Below are 21,026 nucleotides of genomic sequence, written 5' to 3'. Positions count from 1 at the left end.
CAGGGCCAAAGTTTTTATCATAAATGTGTCTTTGACTCTTGGGTAAAAACTGTTCTTCATTCAGTTTATCCAAGTCTTCATTAACCTGAGCTGGGGCAGTGTTCAGGGATGGGTCTTCACACATGTCGTGGGCTCGGTTTTGAGGCAGTAGGAACTTTAAAGCTTTTCCAGGGAGGGGACAGGGTCATTCAATGATCTACTAAACTGTGATGACAACCTGCTGGAGCGCTTTCCTCTCTGCTGCTGTCCAGCTGGCAAACCACACACAGATGGAGCATGTGAATATGCTCAGCATGGAGCAGCAGAAAAAGGCCACAAGCAGTTTCTGTGTGAAATGGTAGAGTCTCTGCTGTGTCTACTTAATTACCTGTGTGGTGCTAGTGCTCCAGGTCAGGTCCACCTCCATGTGTACCCGCCCAGAAATTGGAAGTCTTAAGTATTTTTCTATAAGGGTTTCAAGGCAGCTTACATTCATGGTGCTGCATCACTGCCATCCTCTGGAATTAGAAAACTCCTACACTGCCAGTCCATCATAGTCTTTCTTGTTTCTTCAGTCTTATACTCTCTGAAACTTAAGTGCAGTGTTGGACTGAATGTCTTTTTTTCTTTCATTTTCCTAGTCCATGATCAACTCCTTAGTTTTTGGTGTAAGGACCTGGTTGTTGTCTCTGTACCTCACTGACTGCTGCTCCACCTCATCCCGATTGGCGAAATGCCACTAAATCTCTGGCTAGTCTTCATCTTCCAATGGTTTTCTTGATGTAATTTCTTGTCAAACGTGTCGATTTCTGCAGCTTGTCACATTTAAGTGTCACACAACAAAGAAGAGCTCAGACTTTATCTGTTTACAAATGTGTGATCATCTATTTATAACGTTATCAACCATGCTCTTCTCCGGGCTCTTCTTCTGAGTGAGTCTCATGCTCATTGTGTGAGAGTTGGCAGATTCATTCCAGATTCATTCCTCACACCCCGCAGAACCTATACCAAATATTCAGTAAAATTGTAAAACCTCCTGTGTCTGTCTGTGTTTTTTCCCCTGTTGACAAAGTCTGTGCATGGTTCTGCTCATTTCCAGTTAAAGTGAGCCCTTATCTCTGGGGATGCTATCGGGCTGAAAGTGCCACTGATAGTGTAGCCAGTAAACAGACTCAAACAGTGTTTGTGTGGTTTGACTGAGCAGTGGGTTCAGACATGGTATCAAACAAAAGGTTTATTAATATCCATTGCGCTCAGAGTATTAATAAACTGCATACATGCCTAATACCAAAATGATGAGGGAACAATGGTGGGCGCAGCTCTGTGTGGATGGAGCACTGACTGTCCGAGAGTGAACTATTTACTTTTCTGCCACATTTAAGCCCCGTTCACACTTAACATGAAAAACGTCTTATCACCCGCTAATACCTGGCTTTTATCTCTGGTTTGAAAAAGAACTATTGGCATTCATTACTGGGTCCAAGGACTCTGGGCATTTCACAGTGCTAGCTCTAGTCAGCAGGAATGGAAACATGACATCTTGGTTTGACATAACAAGTGTCAAAAATACAATATAGGTTTGTTTCCTTTACCAAGTAGATTCAAGACATTTACTGTAACCCCACCTTGCCCCCGACAGCTGTGTGGTAAAAGGCATAGAGAGTTATATTTTCATTGACTTTTGTCTGTCTGTTAGCAGCATAATATAAACGTATTAACATAACATACAACACATTTTTCTTTTGTCTTCTTCTCTCTAGGGGTCGCCACATCGGATCACCTGCTTTTTTACTGATCCCCATATTTGGATGCCCTTCCTGACACAACCCCCCCATTCATCTCACCCATTACTGATTGCTAATTGGTAATTTGTTCAGCCGTGTAACTCAGAGAAACTGATACCGAAACGTTCTTATATTTTAACTCAAATTGCATTTATTTGCGTACCTTCCACACTCTGTTGCGACGTTACTTCCAACAAGTTTTTAATACAAAGTCTTTAAACCATAAAATCCCACAAGTCTTCTGAGCACGGCCTTTACCATTACGCCCCCTGGTGTTCAGGAGGAATAAACCCAGAAAATACAAATTAATATATGGCTCCCACACCCCGGTTACAAGCCAATTTCCCTTTACGTTCAGTTGTGTGGGCCATGTGCTGCCCCACACAACACAAACCACTCAACCAATTTACAATAAGATTTTTATTAACTAATTCATTTGTGAAGTGTATCTGAATACGGGTTTAGATAGTGGACAACAATCTGGATTTTGTCAACCATTTACCTTGCAGTAAATATTGGGTTTGAGGTTCCCGCGGTAGCTAACCTGGTGGAGCAGGTGCCTCATATACTGAGGCTATGATCCTCTCCAGTTACCACAGGGTTGCATCCCTTTGTTTTAAGTCTTTCCAACTTGCTTTTTACCTACATAACACTACATTCTCTTCTTATATTCCATCAAGTATTGTCAGGAGCAGGTCTGAATGGGGCCAAAGAAGGATGTAGCAGTCTGTGGATGGGTGCTGTTCTCCAGTGTTATTGTTTAAAGTAGCTGCTCCAAAGGTTTGTAGCCCTTTGTCTTTCCACAGCAACTTTTTTTGGCATCAGTGGAGTCGCCCCCTGGTGGCTTTTCAATAGTTTAACATTCAGAAGACTAAGATGAATGTAGCTGTCTGCAGACCATCATTGTCCTCAACTGTTTATGTTTGAAGCAGCTGAGCAGCAATCTTGAAAGGCAAATTGAAATTTCCGTCAGTCAGTATTTGATTTCAGCTGTTTTAAGATGTGTCTCATCAGCTCATAGAGCCACATGCAGGAGCTGTCACTGAAGTATCAGCAGTGGTTGCTGACGAGATGCCGAACATGTGTAGCTTGACCAGCCTATAGTGTATACAACGGACCTAAAGCACCGGTGGACACATAACTTATCGTCCAACTTAACCCTGCTGTCATTACGAGAGACGTGTTGCACTTAGAGACTGTAACACCTTTCCGTCAACATGATCACATCAGAGTCAGAGTAGTGAACATCTTTGCCTCAAGCGGCAGTTTGACATCTGAGTGAAGCATAATTGTATCTTTATAAATAGAGGACATTTCAAATAACACTCTGTGGGAACTAAATTATATAAAAAAATACTGATATAGACCTTCCAATTGCTTACAAACAGAGCATGACTATAGTAGGTGAAGGCCTTTAAATAGACCAGCAAATTGGTCCAGTGACATGTGACGGATGCAGCTGTTTACCACCTAACATAGAAACAACATCCTATTAGTAATTACTTTTTTTATATTTTATTTTATATTATATTTGACCATTATTTGACCATTACTTCACGTTAAAACATTGCAAGACACATTGACTTTGAAAGCAGGATGGCGCGCAAACAAGAGCAGGAATGCAACACCTGTTCATCACAGAGAGAGAGGACGGGCCGGGTCATTCGTTCTGCATCCACGTGTCCTCAGAGGGTCCGCAGACTGTGAGAGGATGAGAGAAATGTGCTCAACACAAGCAGGTTATTGGTCAAAGGCTGAAAAGTCTCTGTGGTAATCAAAATGTCAGTCCCGTGTGACATTGTATTCATTTCAATCACTAAAGACACTTTTTTACCCGAAAAAATAGTATTACTTATATGTTTTATATTAGAGGAGAGTTAAAGCTTGACAGCATTGACATCCCTTCTCTTTACATTATACAGTTGTGGCACATTACGACTCGACTCTATACCCGTTTGCTTTTCCATTAGTTGTGATACCTGGTGCTTTTTTTGGTACCTGCTTTGGCGAGGTTCCAAGTGCAGCACACAATTACCCACAAAAACAGAGCACGCATGATGAATTTTATTTACTTTTAAATCATTTTTTAAAATATCAACGTCTTCAACTTTGATTTGCAAAAACAAATAGCTCAAACACAGGTGCTGTAAAAAGAACCGTCTTAATACGTATCAATGCACATTTTTACGTGGGTATACGGCATATATACCTGCATGGCACGTAGACCACACCACTGCTTCTCCCTGGTAATCTGTAAATCAGATGGAAACCCTTCTGTTGTTTACGCTTACAAAAATGAAGTACATGCTGAGTCCTCTATAGATTACATGTAAAAAAAATTATAACACACTTGAAATAAAAATGGCTTTGTGACCCTTCTGTGGAGGTTTGGAAGCCCCAAGTGGGGGTTAGGCCCCTCTTGTAGGAGCCCCTCTACTTTAGGTCAATGATTGCCGTCAGAATATAAACAATTTAACCCAATTTTGTATGTATTTGGGGAGGATAAATGTAATTAAGTCACAATCACTTATTGATCCCTGGGGGGGGGGGGAAATTGCTTAAAGGGTCCAAGGAGAAAAACATTAAGTGAAATAAGGACAATAAGTTCTATTGGAACAACATGAAATGCAGTAGTGGAAAAATGCGAGGAGAGAAATGAAGGTCCAGTAAACAGCTTTGTAGATGAGGTGACGAAGGGCCACAAATAACATTTGGAGGAGGAGAGAAAATACAAATGATTGATAATAAATGACATGAAACAGGAGTCAGTGCCAGGAGCTGGATGTGTGATACCTTCTGTAGTCAGATTTGATCTTGTTACACATTTATTGTTTTTTTGGAGACTATATTCTTTAAACTTAAAGTTTTTTATTTACTAACTTGCTACTTTATGGCAAAATACATTTCTTACCCTAACAACAGTGGTCACCTTAGCACACATATCACATATTGTGGCATTAAAGGGCAGCAATTTACAATGAATAAACAGGGATTAAAAAAAAAAGGCTTTATTGCTGTGCCATGCCCCCCCTTTGTCCCTCCTCATGGGCAATAAACAGAATCTGGTTTCTGTCCATGACCGCTCCTCACTTGGTAAAGGAATTTAGCGCGTGAGCTGGCAGAAAAGAAAAAAAAAACAGTTTAGTAGAATTAGAGATAGAGGAGCTCATGCTTGGGTGAATCACGGGCAAAATATGTGGCAGAAATTTCCTGGCTCGTCTCCCGAAAAATCACATTATTTCGACGTGAGGGGACACAAACAAGCAGGGAGGGCAGCCAGACATCATGAGAGCCACGAAGAGCCCTGTCATAAGAGATGAAAGTGATGGCGATTACCACCATGTGTGTGTGTGTGTGTGTGTGTGTGTGTGTGTGTGTGTGTGGGGGGGGGGGGTATGTGTGGAAGTTGTGTACCTGTTGGTGTGTGTGTGTGTTGTGTGTGTATTAGTGATCAGGTCAGGGTGGTGCCCTTGGCCTTGTAAGGCAGGGTTATCAGGGGTTATATATTTGATCCCTGCCTTCACTGCAGGTCTAGAAGCTGCTTCCTCTTCACCTGGTCTCTGTAAGTCTGCACAGATAATTGTTTTCTTGTATTCAGAGATGCTGTTTTCTGACATTAAACCTGCCTTAAGATGGAGATGAACAATTTGAATAATGATGATGTATTCTGACATTTGTCTTTACCAGGTTAGGGTCAGGGTGAGACAGATGTTCCTCTAACGTATTTAACTCCAACCTCACAATGTCTTACCTGTCTTTCTCTTTGTCCCTCTGCTCCTAGATCACAGATTTATCCTCTGAAACCTGAGCTCACCTCTTGTCTGAGTTGAACCCACAGGTATATAGTCTCCAATTTCAGTGTTTTCTCAGCTTTTCAAATCCTAAAAGATCACTGCTTATCTCCAAAAATAGTTTATAGTTTAAACTCATAGGTACTGAAAAGGAAAATCTATTATTCTATTATCTATCTATTATATTATTATAATACTATTATCTAGTATTTCTTTAAACTAGAAGCTGGACAGCATCATAATACAGAAGTATGAGATCATCTCTGCTGACTGATGACTGTATTTTTACATGCAGTGCAGCCATGGGCGATGCAGAGATGGCTGTGTTTGGGCCAGCTGCCTCTTACCTGAGGAAGTCGGACAGGGAGCGCATGGAGGCATCCACGCGTACCTTCGACATCAAGAAGGAATGTTTTGTCCCAGATCAAGTGGAGGAGTTTGTGAAGGCGACCATCACCAGCCGAGATGGAGACAAGGTCACTGTGGAGACACAGCGTGGGAAGGTCAGTGATTGCATCTTTTACCATTGTGGCTTCATGTTTGTCAGATTACCAAAATATATGTGTGAAATAATTAACTAGGTAACCTGTACTCAGTTTTCCCACGGTATCAGTGCACTCTCCCTAAGAATCCTGAATCCAAATCCGTCTCTGGATCACACCACCAAAGTCTAATCATTAATTCTCTGAGCCAAGATCTTCACTCCCAGAATATATCATCACAATCTGTCGTTTACTTTCACAGTTATGCAGCTCACACACAGACACATGTGGTTGTACTGTACTGTATATTAAAGGTACTTTACTTGAGTAAAAGTACAAGTATGTTACCAGAAAATGACTTGAAGTCACTTTTTTTATAATATTACTCAAGTAAAAGTCTTAAAGTATGGACATTTACTGTACTTAAGTATCAAAAGTAATGAAAAAGTGAGGAGTTAGGAATGTGCCATGGTGGCTCAGTGGTATGGGTTCAATTCCTGGCTCTGCTAGTCAACTATATGTGTCCTTGAGCAATCCACTTAACCCCATGTTGCAGCGTGTGCATGGCAAAACTGTAGTGTAAAGCAGCTCCCGTAGGAATTGTAGTGGAGTAAAAGTTGCTAGAAATATGATAATAAAGTACTGATATGTGAATTTTGTACTTAAGTACAGCAACCATTCTGCTGCCTTCACTCTCTCAGCAGTGCAACAGTAACCAGTGCCAGACAAATAACATTGTCGCTGGTGATAAGCAGTCGGAGCAGCACAAGGAACACATTAGCTCTGCCTTTGCTTGTTAGTCCTTGTCTGCAAGCAGGTGTGAATCTTAGTGTAAATCTGTGTGTGATTTAAACTGTCTTCCTCTAAGTGAGTGTGAATATTTGTTAAATTGGGGACCTTGAGTGAAGCTGCAATTTAAAGTGTCTCCCAACGCCTCATCACCGAGCAGCTGAGTGATGATGAAGTGAGGCATCGTGACATCTCGCATTCGCAATGTGTGGCATGAGGTGTATGCTGCTGCACTGGCAGCGGCGACAATAACAGGGTCTCCCTCCAGAGTGTTTGCTTTCTCCGCCATAACAACAACCCTTGACAGTGTCCATGTTTAATCTGGGCAAACTGCTTTGACTCTCCTCAGACCGTGACGGTCAAAGACACTGATATTCTGCAACAGAATCCGCCAAAGTTCGACAAGATCGAGGACATGGCCATGCTGACCTTCCTCCACGAGCCGGCTGTGCTGTTTAACCTCAAAGAACGTTATGCAGCATGGATGATCTATGTGAGTAGATCGAGTCAGTGGACAGGAAACTTTACTGAGGGCTATTTTTATTCCCAAACACTGGGTCTGGACCCACAGATGGGTTGTGGGAGATATTTTTGGGTGTCACTACACCAACCGTGTGGCCTGTCAAACAAATATTTTTTTGGAGATTTCTGTGTCATTTACCGAACAGTTATTTGTTTACCCGTTCAAATTTACAGTATATTAGGTGTTACATATATAGCTGCAAGATAAGATAAGATAGGATAAGATGTACCTTTATTGATCCCCCCACGAGGGAAATTCACATTGATACATCAGCGCAAGATTTAGAAGCAATAAGAATGGAAATTTTAAGATAAAATAAAGACAATTTAAAACGAAAAAAAAGGCATACTATACAGTATGCAAAAAACAGTATGAGGGAGACATTGTTTGCTTGATGGCAGATGGCACTAGGGCTGAAACGATTACTCGAGTAACTGATTATTAATCGATTACCAAATGAATTGTCAACTATTTTGATAATTGATTTATCGGTTTGAGGGTTTTTTCATTAATAAAACAAGATTTCTGATCGTTTCAACTTCTTAAATGTAAATATTTTCTGGTTTCTTTGCTCCGTATAACAAAGAAATCATTAAAACTGAATCATTTTCATTTGTGGACAAAACAAGACATTGGAGAACATCATCATTTCCAGGTTTGACAAACACTGATCAATATTTTTCTACGCTTTCTAAGGTATGGACCAAACGATTACTTGATTAATCGAGAAAATACTTGACAGATTAATTGATTATGAATATAATCATTAGCTGCAGCTCTAGATGGCACAAAGGACCCTCCCAAGCGCTTTGAGGCATAGTTGTTTCATTATGCCCACATTTGCTCGTGTCACTATCATAATGGTTTGCTATCTTTATAAACTGAGTGAAATTTAAACGTGATTAAAAGACTATTAATTCCTTAAAAATATTTAACGTAGAAATGGCAACAATCTGGTGCCATAATAATACAAAAATTACTGAAATTACTGTTTTGTTTTCCATAGACCTACTCTGGCCTCTTCTGTGTGACCGTCAACCCCTACAAGTCGCTGCCAGTCTACAACCAAGAGGTGGTCATTGCCTACAGAGGAAAGAAGAGGACTGAAGCTCCTCCTCACATCTTCTCCATCTCTGACAACGCCTACCAGTACATGCTGGCAGGTACAGACTGATATGACGTGTTCATATCAGTACAAATAATTCCTCCTCAAACTTGACACTAACAAAATTGTTACTCTGCACTGCTTTCGTAGACCGCGAAAACCAGTCAATTCTCATCACGTATGTAAATATACTTTAAAAAAAATATATTGTGTGCCCAGAAATAACAGTAAACTTTTTAACCAATGTCCTGATCATAAAACTTTCTGCAATTGCAGTGGAGAATCCGGTGCAGGAAAGACTGTCAACACAAAGCGAGTCATCCAGTATTTTGCAAGCATTGCAGCTGGAGGCATTAAAAAGGATCCCAATGCCAAAGACAAGGTAAATGCTGAGCACGGATGTCAGAGAGGTAGCACCTCAAAATCTTGTGCCCCTTTAACTGAAATGGAAAGAGATTGCTGACTGAATGTACATGATGTTCCTCCCTGTCAGGGAACCCTGGAGGATCAAATCATCCAGGCTAACCCAGCTCTGGAGGCCTTTGGCAATGCCAAGACCATCAGGAATGACAACTCCTCTAGATTTGTGAGTGCCTTTTACTATACTGTGATTCAGATGTTGTTGAAAAAACAGTAAGTAGCATTAGCAGATACCATGAGATCATTATGAGTGCAAACTGTATCCTTTCAGGGTAAATTCATCCGAATTCACTTTGATGCCAGGGGAAAGTTGGCCTCTGCTGATATTGAAACTTGTAAGGAACAACACATTCTCACAATTAGTTAGACTACTTAAACAAAAAATATTCATATTTATTTATTATTATCTCTTGTCTTTGTCAATTGTCAGACCTTCTGGAGAAATCCCGCGTGACTTTCCAGCTCAAGGCTGAGAGAGATTACCACATTTTCTACCAGATTTTGTCCAACAAGAAGCCGGAGATTCTCGGTGAGACATTTTCACATGAATAGTAAAGGTTTTTGCACTGTAGCTGTGTTGTTCGTCTGTCTGACCTTTGCTCACCCTCTCTCTTTGTCACCCAGAGATGCTGTTGATCACACTTAATCCCTACGACTACGCCTTCATCTCTCAGGGGGAAACGCAAGTGGCCTCCATTGATGACGCAGAGGAACTGATGGCAACAGACGTCAGTCTTGAAATCTATTTTTTCTTTTTTAACTTGTCCATTCAACCCACGATCTAATCACAATGGCTAAAGTCTGCTCTGTTTATGGTCCAGTATGTTAAGTTTAGGAGGATTTAGTGGAAGAAATTGTACATACTACCCAAAAGTATTTTCATGTACAAATGTGTAGAATATTATTTTACGAGTTTATTGTGACAGAGTTGCAATAGTGGTGAAAGCGTGTTTAATTTCTCTCTGGTGAGTGGAGAAGACCCCCATTTGTAGCACTTAACAAAAAAGTTAATGTGTGTGCCTCTGCAGAGTGCCTTTGATGTGTTGGGCTTCACTCAAGAGGAGAAGAACTCTGTGTACAAGCTGACTGGTGCCATCATGCATTATGGCAACATGAAGTTCAAGCAGAGGGCGAGAGAGGAGCAGGCCGAAGCTGACGGCACTGAGGGTAAGAGAGGGCTTTTCGTGTGTCATATCGACTCAGGAACCAACTTACAGTTTCACTGCACTCCTGTCCTTTCTTAAGATGCTGACAAATCAGCGTATCTGATGGGCCTGAACTCTGCCGACCTCATCAAATGTCTCTGTCACCCAAGAGTCAAAGTAGGAAATGAGTGGGTCACCAAGGGACAGAATGTCGCCCAGGTGAGAAACAATGGAATTCATCCCCAAAAACCGAACCAATAGCAAGGGACAAACTCTCTCTACGTCAATTCAGTTGCAAAGTGTATTGTTTAGTGTATTTGGGTTTTTCTATATTTCCTGTGCTAAAGGTGAACTATGCTGTTGGAGCTCTGTCCAAAGCTGTTTATGAAAGGATGTTCATGTGGATGGTCATCAGAATCAACCAGTCACTGGAGACCAGACAGCCTCGCCAGTACTTCATTGGTGTACTGGACATCGCTGGGTTTGAAATCTTTGAAGTGAGCTCCAAAACCCCCCCAAAAATATGTGTTATGTTTGGTTTAAGGACAAATGATCAAACCTCACACTGGGGACTATTTCATTACAGTTCAACACCTTTGAGCAGCTGTGCATCAACTTCACCAATGAAAAACTGCAACAGTTTTTCAACCACCACATGTTTGTGCTGGAGCAGGAAGAGTACAAGAAAGAGGGCATTGAATGGACTTTCATTGATTTTGGTATGGATTTGCAGGCTTGTATTGACCTCATTGAGAAGGTGAGAGACGACTACTCGAAAAACACAAGAATCAAATAATTTGTTTTCCAAACTAATTCATACTTCGTCTCTTCAGCCCATGGGTATCATGTCCATCCTTGAAGAGGAGTGCATGTTCCCCAAAGCCTCTGATGCCACCTTTAAAGCTAAGCTGTATGACAACCATCTGGGGAAATCTGCCAACTTCCAAAAGCCCAGAATTGTCAAAGGGAAACCAGAGGCCCACTTTGCCCTGATGCACTATGCTGGAACTGTTGATTACAATATCAACAACTGGCTGGTGAAGAACAAAGACCCTCTGAATGAGACTGTTGTAGCCCTGTATCAGAAGTCTACTTTAAAGCTGTTGTCTATACTCTTTGCAAATTATGCTGGAGCTGATTCAGGTATGGTGTGAATTACTTATTTGGAGAAAACATTTTTTGTTTAGCTTATAAGTTAAAAAGAATGTTTCTCCCTGAACAGTGGGTGAAGGTACTGAAGTTAAAAAAGAAAAAAAAAAGAAGGGATCGTCCTTTCAGACAGTGTCTGCTCTTCACAGGGTATTGTGCATTCACTGTTTTCACTCCTCTATTATAAGGTATTTTGTATACAAGCGCACCAGGACATGTAAATATATGTGCTACATTATTAAAGGAAAACTTGAATAAGCTGATGACCAACTTGAGGTCTACTCACCCTCACTTTGTGCGCTGCATCATCCCCAACGAGACCAAGACTCCTGGGGCCATGGAGAATCCCCTGGTGATGCACCAGCTGCGCTGTAATGGTGTGCTGGAGGGCATCAGGATCTGCAGGAAAGGTTTCCCCAACAGGATCCTCTATGGAGATTTCAAGCAGAGGTATTACACATACTGCACGACTCCACAGATACTGAAAGATTTATGAGATGATGCTTCATGATGTTCTTTTTGATTCTCCAGGTATCGCATCCTGAATCCCGCTGCCATCCCTGAGGGTCAGTTCATTGACAGCCGGAAGGGAGCCGAGAAACTCCTCGGGTCTCTGGATATAGATCATAATCAGTACAAGTTCGGACACACCAAGGTACTGTCTGGAGTTCTGATTTGGGAAAAGGTGACTGAAAGTGACACTTGAACAAAACACACTTCTCTCTTTAGGTGTTCTTTAAGGCTGGATTGCTGGGTCTGCTTGAGGAAATGAGAGACGAACGTCTCTCTAAAATCATCACTGGCATTCAAGCCAGGTCTCGTGGTCTTTTGTCTCGTATTGAGTATCAGAAGATAGTGGAACGCAGGTAACAGACATTATACATTAGTCACTGATTTTGTGACTTATGAATTCTACTCAAGCCTTTCATTTCACTGAAAACAGAGATGCTTTGCTGGTGATCCAGTGGAATGTCCGTTCCTTCATGGGGGTCAAGAATTGGCCCTGGATGAAGCTGTTCTTCAAGATTAAACCTCTCCTGAGATCAGCTGAGGCAGAGAAGGAGATGGCCAACATGAAGGAGGAATTCCTGAAGCTGAAAGAGGCTTATGCAAAATCTGAAGCCCGAAGAAAGGAACTAGAGGAGAAAATGGTTTCTCTTCTCCAAGAGAAGAATGACCTGCAATTACAAGTTCAAGCAGTAAGAAAATAATGATCATAACGCTCTCCTTTTAAACATGTTCTTCCAGGACATGCTAATGAGACTAAATGTCTGACAGGAGCAAGATAATCTCTGTGATGCAGAGGAACGATGTGAGGGGCTGATTAAAAACAAAATCCAGCTGGAAGACAAAGCCAAAGAGTTGACTGAAAGGCTGGATGATGAGGAGGAGATGAATGCTGAGCTAACTGCTAAGAAGAGGAAGCTGGAGGATGAGTGCTCTGAGTTAAAGAAAGACATTGATGACTTAGAGTTAACTCTGGCTAAAGTGGAAAAAGAGAAGCATGCCACTGAGAACAAGGTATGACAACAAACTAAAACATATGTGACACATAATTAATGGGGCATCCATTAATGCTTCTTTTAATGGTTCACAGGTGAAGAACCTGGTCGAGGAGATGGCAGCTCTGGATGAAATCATTGCCAAGTTAACCAAGGAGAAGAAAGCCTTACAGGAGGCTCACCAGCAAACGCTGGATGATCTGCAGAGTGAAGAAGACAAAGTCAACACTCTGACCAAGGCCAAAGTCAAGCTGGAACAGCAAGTGGATGATGTATGAACGTATGGCATATCTCACTTATAATAGATGAAGTATTCATGGTTAACAACAACTCACATTTTTTTTTTTTTTATATCACTTTAAGCTTGAAGGGTCTCTGGAGCAAGAGAAGAAGATTCGAATGGACCTTGAAAGGGCCAAAAGAAAGCTTGAGGGAGACCTGAAGCTGACCCAGGAGACTATAATGGATCTAGAAAATGACAAGCAGCAGCTGGAAGAGCGAATGAAGAAGTAATATTTAATTATTATTTTATATTTGTCGCTTTTATGGTTATTTAGTATCAGCCAATATCATAAACTAACAACATTTTGCAGGAAAGACTTTGAAATCAGTCAGCTGAATGGCAAACTTGAAGATGAGCAGGCCATAATCGCTCAACTCCAGAAAAAGTTGAAGGAGCTGCAGGTAAAGTGAAATGATTTCAATGAAGTGCAAACTATGTTTCCAAATATTGCTACACTTTAACATGTTGTGACATCAGGCCCGCGTCGAAGAGCTGGAGGAAGAGCTCGAGGCAGAGCGAGCTGCCCGAGCCAAGGTAGAGAAGCAGAGAGCAGACTTGGCCCGAGAGCTGGAGGAGATCAGTGAGAGGTTGGAGGAGGCTGGAGGAGCAACCTCTGCCCAGATTGAGATGAACAAGAAGAGGGAGGCTGAGTTCCAGAAACTCCGCAGAGACCTTGAAGAGGCCACTCTGCAGCATGAAGCCACTGCTGCCACACTCAGGAAGAAACAAGCTGACAGCGTCGCTGACCTGGGAGAGCAGATAGACAACCTGCAGAGAGTCAAGCAGAAACTGGAGAAGGAAAAGAGTGAGCTCAGACTGGAGCTGGACGATGTTGTCTCCAATATGGAACATATTGTGAAGTCAAAGGTAATGTGTGCTTGAAAATGCTGAAAGCAAATTTATACACTGGTAATATAATACTTTAAATCTGGTCTAACTGGGACTGAATTGTAGTAAACAATTTATATATTTATTTTGAAGACTATCTTGGAGAAGACCTGCAGAACGCTGGAGGATCAAATGAACGATTACAGAAGCAAGTGTGATGAATATCAGAGGTCCCTCAACGACGTCACCACCCAAAAAGCCAAGCTTCAAGCTGAGAATGGTGAGTATTATGCAAAAACAAAAACGTCTTGTATGTAGAGTAATGTAAGAGTGAAACATTTGCTTGTCTAGATGAGCTATCGAGACGGATGGAGGAGAAGGAATCTCTTGTCTCTCAGCTCACAAGGGGAAAGAATTCCTACAATCAGCAAGCTGAAGACCTTAAAAGACAACTGGAGGAAGAAGTCAAGGTAGCAAAGGAACTTATTACAACCTTATGGTTTATTTATGGAGTAAATGTACATGAGGAATTCATTTGTTATTAATTTATAGGCCAAGAATGCATTAGCACATGCAGTGCAGTCTGCTCGCCATGACTGTGACCTTCTCAGAGAGCAGTATGAGGAGGAGCAGGAGGCCAAGGGTGAACTGCAGCGTGGCATGTCCAAGGCCAACTCTGAGGTGGCTCAGTGGAGAACAAAGTATGAAACTGATGCCATCCAGAGGACCGAGGAGCTGGAGGAGGCCAAGTGAGTAAAATACATTGTACTTTGGCTCAGTTTAAGAGTATATAATGTTGACTGGATTCTGTTGGACTCTAGAAAAAAGCTGGCTCAGCGTCTGCAGGATGCTGAGGAAGCTGTTGAAGCAGTGAATGCTAAATGTTCCTCTCTGGAGAAGACCAAACACCGACTGCAGAATGAGATTGAAGATCTCATGGTGGATGTAGAGAGGTCTAATGCTACTGCTGCTGCTCTGGACAAGAAGCAAAGGAACTTTGACAAGGTATGGGTTTTTTTTTTCTTTCCATTTATCATAAAAATATCCTCAACACAAATGATGGAAATCTGTATTTTGAAGTGTTTTCACATCTGCTTTCACATTTGTGATGACAGAACTTGACATCTCAAATCTTTATGTATATCTCTATGTCTAGATCCTGTCTGAGTGGAAGCAGAAATATGAGGAGTCTCAGTGTGAACTGGAGAGCTCTCAAAAAGAAGCCAGGTCTCTGAGCACAGAGCTCTTCAAACTGAAGAACTCCTATGAAGAAGCTCTGGAACAACTGGAGACCATGAAGAGAGAGAACAAGAACCTTCAAGGTAAAGTATCAATTAATTGAGATTGAGATTGTACAGATTGCAAGCAATCTGTACAATCTGTATTTGCAGTTTGTCGAGGGAAAAAAAGCCAATGAAACGCAATTATTCTCATAAACAGAGGAAATTTCTGATATCACTGAGCAACTCGGTGAGGGAGGAAAAACTATTCACGAGTTGGAGAAGGTTCGTAAGCAGCTGGACCAGGAAAAAAGTGAGATTCAATGTGCCCTTGAGGAAGCAGAGGTAAGAAACCTAAAATCCACAGTTAGTTATTGACATGTTTACACTCACCGAGCACTTTATATGAGTGTACAGTACAAGCACAGTTTTGAAATGATATAAATTGCCTGATTTCTATTTTAGTGTTCTCTTGAGCACGAGGAGGGAAAGATTCTGAGAGCTCAACTTGAGTTCAATCAAATTAAAGCCGATATTGAGCGCAAACTGTCTGAGAAAGACGAGGAGATGGAACAGAGCAAGAGGAACCTGCAGAGGACCATCGACACCCTGCAGAGCTCTCTCGAGGCCGAGTGTCGCAGCAGGAACGAGGCCCTGCGTATCAAGAAGAAGATGGAGGGAGACCTCAATGAGATGGAGATCCAGCTCAGCCAGGCCAACAGGCAGGCAGCTGAGGCCCAGAAACAACTTAAATATGTTCATGCACATTTGAAGGTAAGTCAAAGGATGAGATTTAAACTCAGATTTTTGCTGTCATTTTTTCTTTTTTTTCACGGCATTTTCTTATAACCATTTGGTGTTGAAAACCTTACAGGATGCTCAGCTCCAGCTTGATGACGCTCTGCGCGCCAGTGAAGACATGAAGGAAAACATGGCCATTGTTGAGAGACGCAACACGCTTCTTCAGGCTGAACTAGAAGAACTGAGGGGTGCTCTGGAGCAAGCTGAGAGAAGCCGCAAACTTGCTGAGCAAGAGCTGCTGGATGTCAGTGAGAGGGTGCAGCTACTGCACTCACAGGTAAAATGCAGTGACCAACTACCTTTTCACTTCTTTTAAAATCTATGTTTTCCTCTAAAATGTATACATTTTTATGTAACATTAGAACACCAGCCTGATAAATCAGAAGAAGAAGCTGGAGGCTGATACTTCCCAGCTTCAGACAGAAGTAGAAGACGCTGTGCAGGAGTGCAGAAACGCTGAAGAGAAGGCCAAGAAGGCCATCACTGATGCTGCCATGATGGCAGAGGAGCTGAAGAAAGAGCAGGACACCAGTGCTCACCTGGAGCGTATGAAGAAGAACATGGAACAAACCATCAAAGACCTGCAGCACCGTCTGGACGAAGCAGAGCAGATTGCCCTAAAGGGAGGCAAGAAGCAGGTGCAAAAGTTGGAGGCCAGGGTGAGTATTTCTGTTTCATTTGCTGTGATGTTGCAAGTGTAGCAAAATAATAAAACATTTTTACCTAAATATTCTTGTTTGTGATCAGGTGAAGGACCTGGAAAATGAACTGGAAATGGAGCAGAAAAAAAGCAGTGAAGCTGTGAAAGGTGTTCGTAAATATGAGCGCCGCATCAAGGAACTGACCTATCAGGTACTGTAGCATGTACACACTATGGGTCTAAAAGTGTGAGAGTACTGTCTTGCTCACTTGAGAAGTATAAGATCTCGGTAGCTGCCACTGCATTTTTACTGGTATATGATAAATTAAAAAATGGCAACTTCCTTAAGCTGAGAGTGAGGAGACTTGCCTTGTTCCTAACTGCCTACATCTGGAATGTACCCTGCTTGCTCTGATGCAGCACCTAATTGAGTAGACTTAACAGCCACACCTGTTAATTGCAGCTCTCCTCTCATGAATCCAGGCTCTTGGTAGAGGCTAGGTACATTTTTAGTAACTAGTAAAAGTTAGTTCACCTTTTTTGGCTAGAAAACCCAATAAGAACCACTTCAACAGGTGTCACACACTATACATTGAAGGCCATTATGCCTTAAGAACTCAATGTCTACAATTTTACACTTAGGTCTACAATTTAGACAATTTAGACTTCTCTGGCTTTATCAACCTCAATACGTGGATAAATGAAAAGAAAGCAAATGTTCCTTTTCCCATAGAATGAGGAGGACCGGAAGAATATCGCCCGCCTCCAAGATCTGGTTGACAAGCTGCAGCTGAAAGTTAAATCATACAAGAGATCTTCTGAGGAGGCTGTGAGTGTCTTTCTGCTGCGTCTTCGTCTTCCCATTGTTTTGTCGAGGATTAATTCAATCAAACTCATTACATGTGTTTGTTCAATTTAACGGCAACAACAGGAGGAACAGGCTAACGTTCACCTCACCAAGTTCCGCAAGCTTCAGCACGAGCTGGACGAGGCTGAAGAGCGAGCCGACATCGCAGAGACTCAGGTCAACAAGCTGCGTGCCAAGAGCCGTGACGTGGGCTCCAAGGTTTGAAGCATGCATTCTGTAGCAGGTGCACAGCAACTGACCCTGGCACATGCTGCCCTCTGTTGGCTACATTTGACTCATGCTGCTCTATAGCTCAATTGTGTGGGGCCAATTGCAGTGCTCCGGTGTATACTTGTCATTTTATGAAAGCTAAATCAATACTAATCTAGTGACCTAACAGCTGTTCCTCTTCTTTCTTTCCAACTGTCATGGCTGCAGCAGAAAGGCTTTGATGAAGAGTGAAGCTCTGGAGCCCTCAGAGATACTTTGCCCTGCTGTGTACCGTAGATCCCCTCAACTAATATTCACCACCTGTAGTGCTTAATAAAGATGCAACAAGCTGCTGCACAACAAGTATTCTTCCTTTTTCTTTTTGAAAATGATTAACTTCCTTGAACCTTGTGTGGAAAATATTGAATTTAGAATATTCAGTTTTAAATATTACAACAAATCCAGCCTTAAAGGAACAATTGCTGCTACCATAACTTAACTTAACTTAACTTAACAATCAGTGTCTTATTCCTAGTTGCCATAAAAAGTGAATTCAATGAACTGAATAAAAATACAAAGTAAGCCATGCGTCTGAGTGGAGATTAAAGAGCAGGAGGAGCCGAGTTAGGCCTTGACAGAGGAACATAGATGATCCATGACGTGTGGTGTCAAAGGGCTTCAAAGCTGTAAAGTCGAGGTGACGTGGTGACTCGAACAGAGCAAGATAAAACAAATCTCTCGTGCTTAAAATAGAGTCACAGACAGCCCAAGAGCCTGGGCCTCAAGGTCAACAACAAACCACTGCTCATACTCAGACCCATCATAATCCCACGTATAATCACTTACAGCTGGTCAGTCAATCCATGTCCAAGTCTGCCTGCTCCTCCAAAGGCTTTCTGAACTTTTTTAGGAAATAAGTTATCAAATATAAGTAGAAATCAAGCAGGAAATGAAGATTATGTTCATGTTTCACGCCTCTCAGTACAAGCAGTGGTTCAGAAGCATGAAGCTAACTGAGCTTACCATCGTGCCGGTCTCTGTCTCTGTCACTGGTGCTGCTGAAGGATTGTGTATGGATAAGTATTTAAGGAAGGCAGAGGGAGGAGAGGGAGGCCTCACACTCTCCGTTTGTGTTTATAAAGTTCAGGATGTCCCGTCTCTTCTCTTATTACATGTCATGTCGTTAACCCTCTAAGTGGACAAGCAGGTATCTGTGAGCTAATGGCCGTACATTCATACCGGTGCTTAACGCACCATAGCGCACGGCGTATGCAGAGGATTATCAGCTTCATTAACAGCCCATCTGATTGCAGGCTTGCATCAAAAATATGCAGCAACTCTCTGACTCTATAATTAGATCACCTTAAACATGGTGTGTCATATGTCTGTGGTTTTGTTTGTGGAGTTAAGGGCAATTGTTTGTGAAACAGAAATGTTTTGACACAATGGTGATTTGTAGCTTTATTTTAAGCTATTATTTTTGCAGCACTTAATGTGATGATAAACATACAGTATGTTATGTTATATTTACAGAAAGTAAATCAATAACAATGATCTTATAATGCACACAATTTCCAGGATACATATGGAAACAATGTTCATTTGTTGTGACACAAACAAGGCATTTAAATTGTGTGTTTTCCCTTTTGCGAGTATTGGTGTTTGACCTTTAAGGTCAACGTTATCATCACTCTTTAGCAAGGGGCTCGGAATCTGTCACTTCCATTTGGCACGGTGACACGGGCTGTCAGTAACAGTTATCAGAATGGAAATAATCTCAGCACTTGTCAGCAGCTGTTGACTCTCCTTTTATCTCTTAACCTTTGAAGGGCCTGTGTTTACTGCTGCTGCTGGCGAGAGAGTGTGCTATACATTGTCGTATATATTATGTGAACAGCAGTTTGTATAGTGTAACTTTGGTTGTAATAGTCAAATGAATATGTATTATTCCTAGGGACATAACCTAATGTACATCCCCCAAACAATTCATCATTCCATGTTTTCAGTTAGGCTGCTCATAGAACATAAAAGCTAACCTTCATGGTGGAGGTAACGAGGTATTGAAAACACCACCAACTGTTGATGGAGTAGCCTCACAGTAGGAACAAAGTCTTGTTCAGTCCACAAAAATGGATGAGCTGTAAATCTTGTGTACAGAGTGTACAGAACTGTGAGACACAAGTTTATGTCTATACTAGAACCTGGGGTGTAAACCCATTTCCACACAGCAAGGCATTTACAGGAGTGTGTTTAACAGGTCCTTGAAATTCTTGAAATTTGGTAAATCAGAAGAAACATTTTCGTGGCCCTTGAAAATCACCCCATAATTGATATGGGTCAATGAAAGCCCTCGAATTGTGTGCAAGTAAGAAGATAAGTTGATATTTCGGTGACATTTCCATGTCCGTAGTAGCCATTGGGGCACGACCCACCCCTCGTCTACCAAGTAAAGTTACTGTTCTCAGTTGTGTTCGAAACACAAGACTTTACCAAACTGGAAACACTATGCATAAAATGAGCATAGGTGTGATTGTGAGAGTGAGGGTCTCTATACATTGGCCCTGCGATGGACTGGCAACCTGTCTAGGGTCTACTCCCCCTTTTGACCTATCAATCCTCCCTTTGATAATCTTGGCTCTTGGAATCATCCTATCATCCCCTAATCATCCCCCCCCCCCACACACACTTTTAGCGCCCCTGCACTGCCCATATAATTTTCTCTCTGAAACGCCCTTTGGACATAAGTGTGGAATTTTAAATGGGAACATTTAAATATGATGGGGTGTCAAATATACCCTGTCATTCGGAGTAAAACGATACGAGACTGTGCCCAGTGTGAGGCTGGCAACAGAATCCTGACAGGCCCTGCCTATCTGTCCTCTTCAATCAGTGCAGGCTTCTCAGCAGGAATTTCACACAGTTATCTTTGTCCTCAAAGACACAATGCTATGTCAACACGACTGTAACTGAGGGGGCCCATTGTGTGCGGGAGAAGGCTTCGGCTCTGACCTTGGGCACCACATTGGAGCGAAGTGCGATGGCACGGCGCTCCACCGTGTGTCATCATTACTCCCCTCCAGTGAATCTCAGGCATGTCACCTGTGACAGACCTCTGTCTGCGTTGCCCCGACGCACTTGTCGCCTGGTTAATCTCACAGACTAATGTTCTTTATTTAGATTGCCACCACTTGGTATCTGATGGCTGATTATGTTACTGCTAAGTCCGTTCTATGATAACAAAACTGTTTGTTGGCCATACCTCACTGCAGTGCCACTTAAGCCCTGTGGGTAATTCATAGACTCGCATACCTCGCTAAAATATCTCTCCAGGCATTGTCTTGCCTTCCTTTGTGTTTAAACAACAGTGCCTGTAGTTTACATTCATGTCATACGTTGAATTATTGCAGAGCATGCAGAGAATTTGAATGGCCCTTTTCTCTAATTTTTTGCATCTTTACAAAATTTATAAATGATATTCAGGGATAGTGTAATGTGCTGATTTATTTAAATTATTTTGTACTATAAACT

The 21,026-nt window shown here is 41.9% G+C and overlaps 1 protein-coding gene and 1 long non-coding RNA gene across 4 annotated transcripts; one reads left to right on the top strand and one right to left on the bottom strand.

The window, feature by feature from the left end:
- Positions 1-3,300: 3,300 nt before the first annotated feature.
- LOC131465433 (uncharacterized) lies at positions 3,301-11,542 on the bottom strand. 2 transcript variants are annotated; one of them, XR_009241314.1, is made up of 4 exons: positions 11,454-11,542; positions 5,902-6,034; positions 3,973-4,014; positions 3,301-3,464 (listed from the first exon to the last, which is right to left on the bottom strand). It is a non-coding gene; the product is annotated as an uncharacterized LOC131465433 (long non-coding RNA). The 2 variants fall into 2 exon arrangements; XR_009241313.1 differs by lacking the exons at positions 3,301-3,464; positions 3,973-4,014 and adding an exon at positions 4,758-4,878.
- Positions 5,292-17,873, top strand: LOC131465407 (myosin-7-like). 2 transcript variants are annotated; one of them, XM_058638069.1, is made up of 39 exons: positions 5,292-5,325; positions 5,545-5,601; positions 5,850-6,057; positions 7,175-7,318; positions 8,355-8,511; positions 8,604-8,631; positions 8,730-8,835; positions 8,947-9,039; positions 9,145-9,208; positions 9,304-9,402; positions 9,498-9,601; positions 9,902-10,040; positions 10,119-10,237; positions 10,366-10,515; positions 10,605-10,775; positions 10,852-11,161; positions 11,241-11,317; positions 11,412-11,617; positions 11,699-11,822; positions 11,897-12,033; positions 12,111-12,366; positions 12,446-12,688; positions 12,765-12,941; positions 13,033-13,178; positions 13,263-13,353; positions 13,430-13,819; positions 13,934-14,060; positions 14,132-14,250; positions 14,333-14,529; positions 14,602-14,785; positions 14,937-15,102; positions 15,221-15,345; positions 15,466-15,774; positions 15,875-16,078; positions 16,164-16,460; positions 16,549-16,653; positions 17,175-17,270; positions 17,373-17,507; positions 17,730-17,873. In XM_058638069.1, the coding sequence occupies exons 3-39, from the start codon at positions 5,857-5,859 to the stop codon at positions 17,748-17,750; spliced, it is 5,817 nt and encodes a 1,938-aa protein (XP_058494052.1). In that variant the 5' UTR covers positions 5,292-5,325; positions 5,545-5,601; positions 5,850-5,856; the 3' UTR covers positions 17,751-17,873. The 2 variants fall into 2 exon arrangements, with proteins under 2 accessions (XP_058494052.1, XP_058494042.1); XM_058638059.1 differs by having other exon boundaries at positions 17,727-17,870.
- Positions 17,874-21,026: the final 3,153 nt, after the last annotated feature.

This window comes from Solea solea, chromosome 1, assembly GCF_958295425.1.
Source record: "Solea solea chromosome 1, fSolSol10.1, whole genome shotgun sequence".
In the NCBI taxonomy this organism is placed as follows: domain Eukaryota; kingdom Metazoa; phylum Chordata; class Actinopteri; order Pleuronectiformes; family Soleidae; genus Solea; species Solea solea.
Note: the sequence above shows the minus strand (reverse complement) of the source record. Positions and strands in the feature narration are given on the sequence as shown.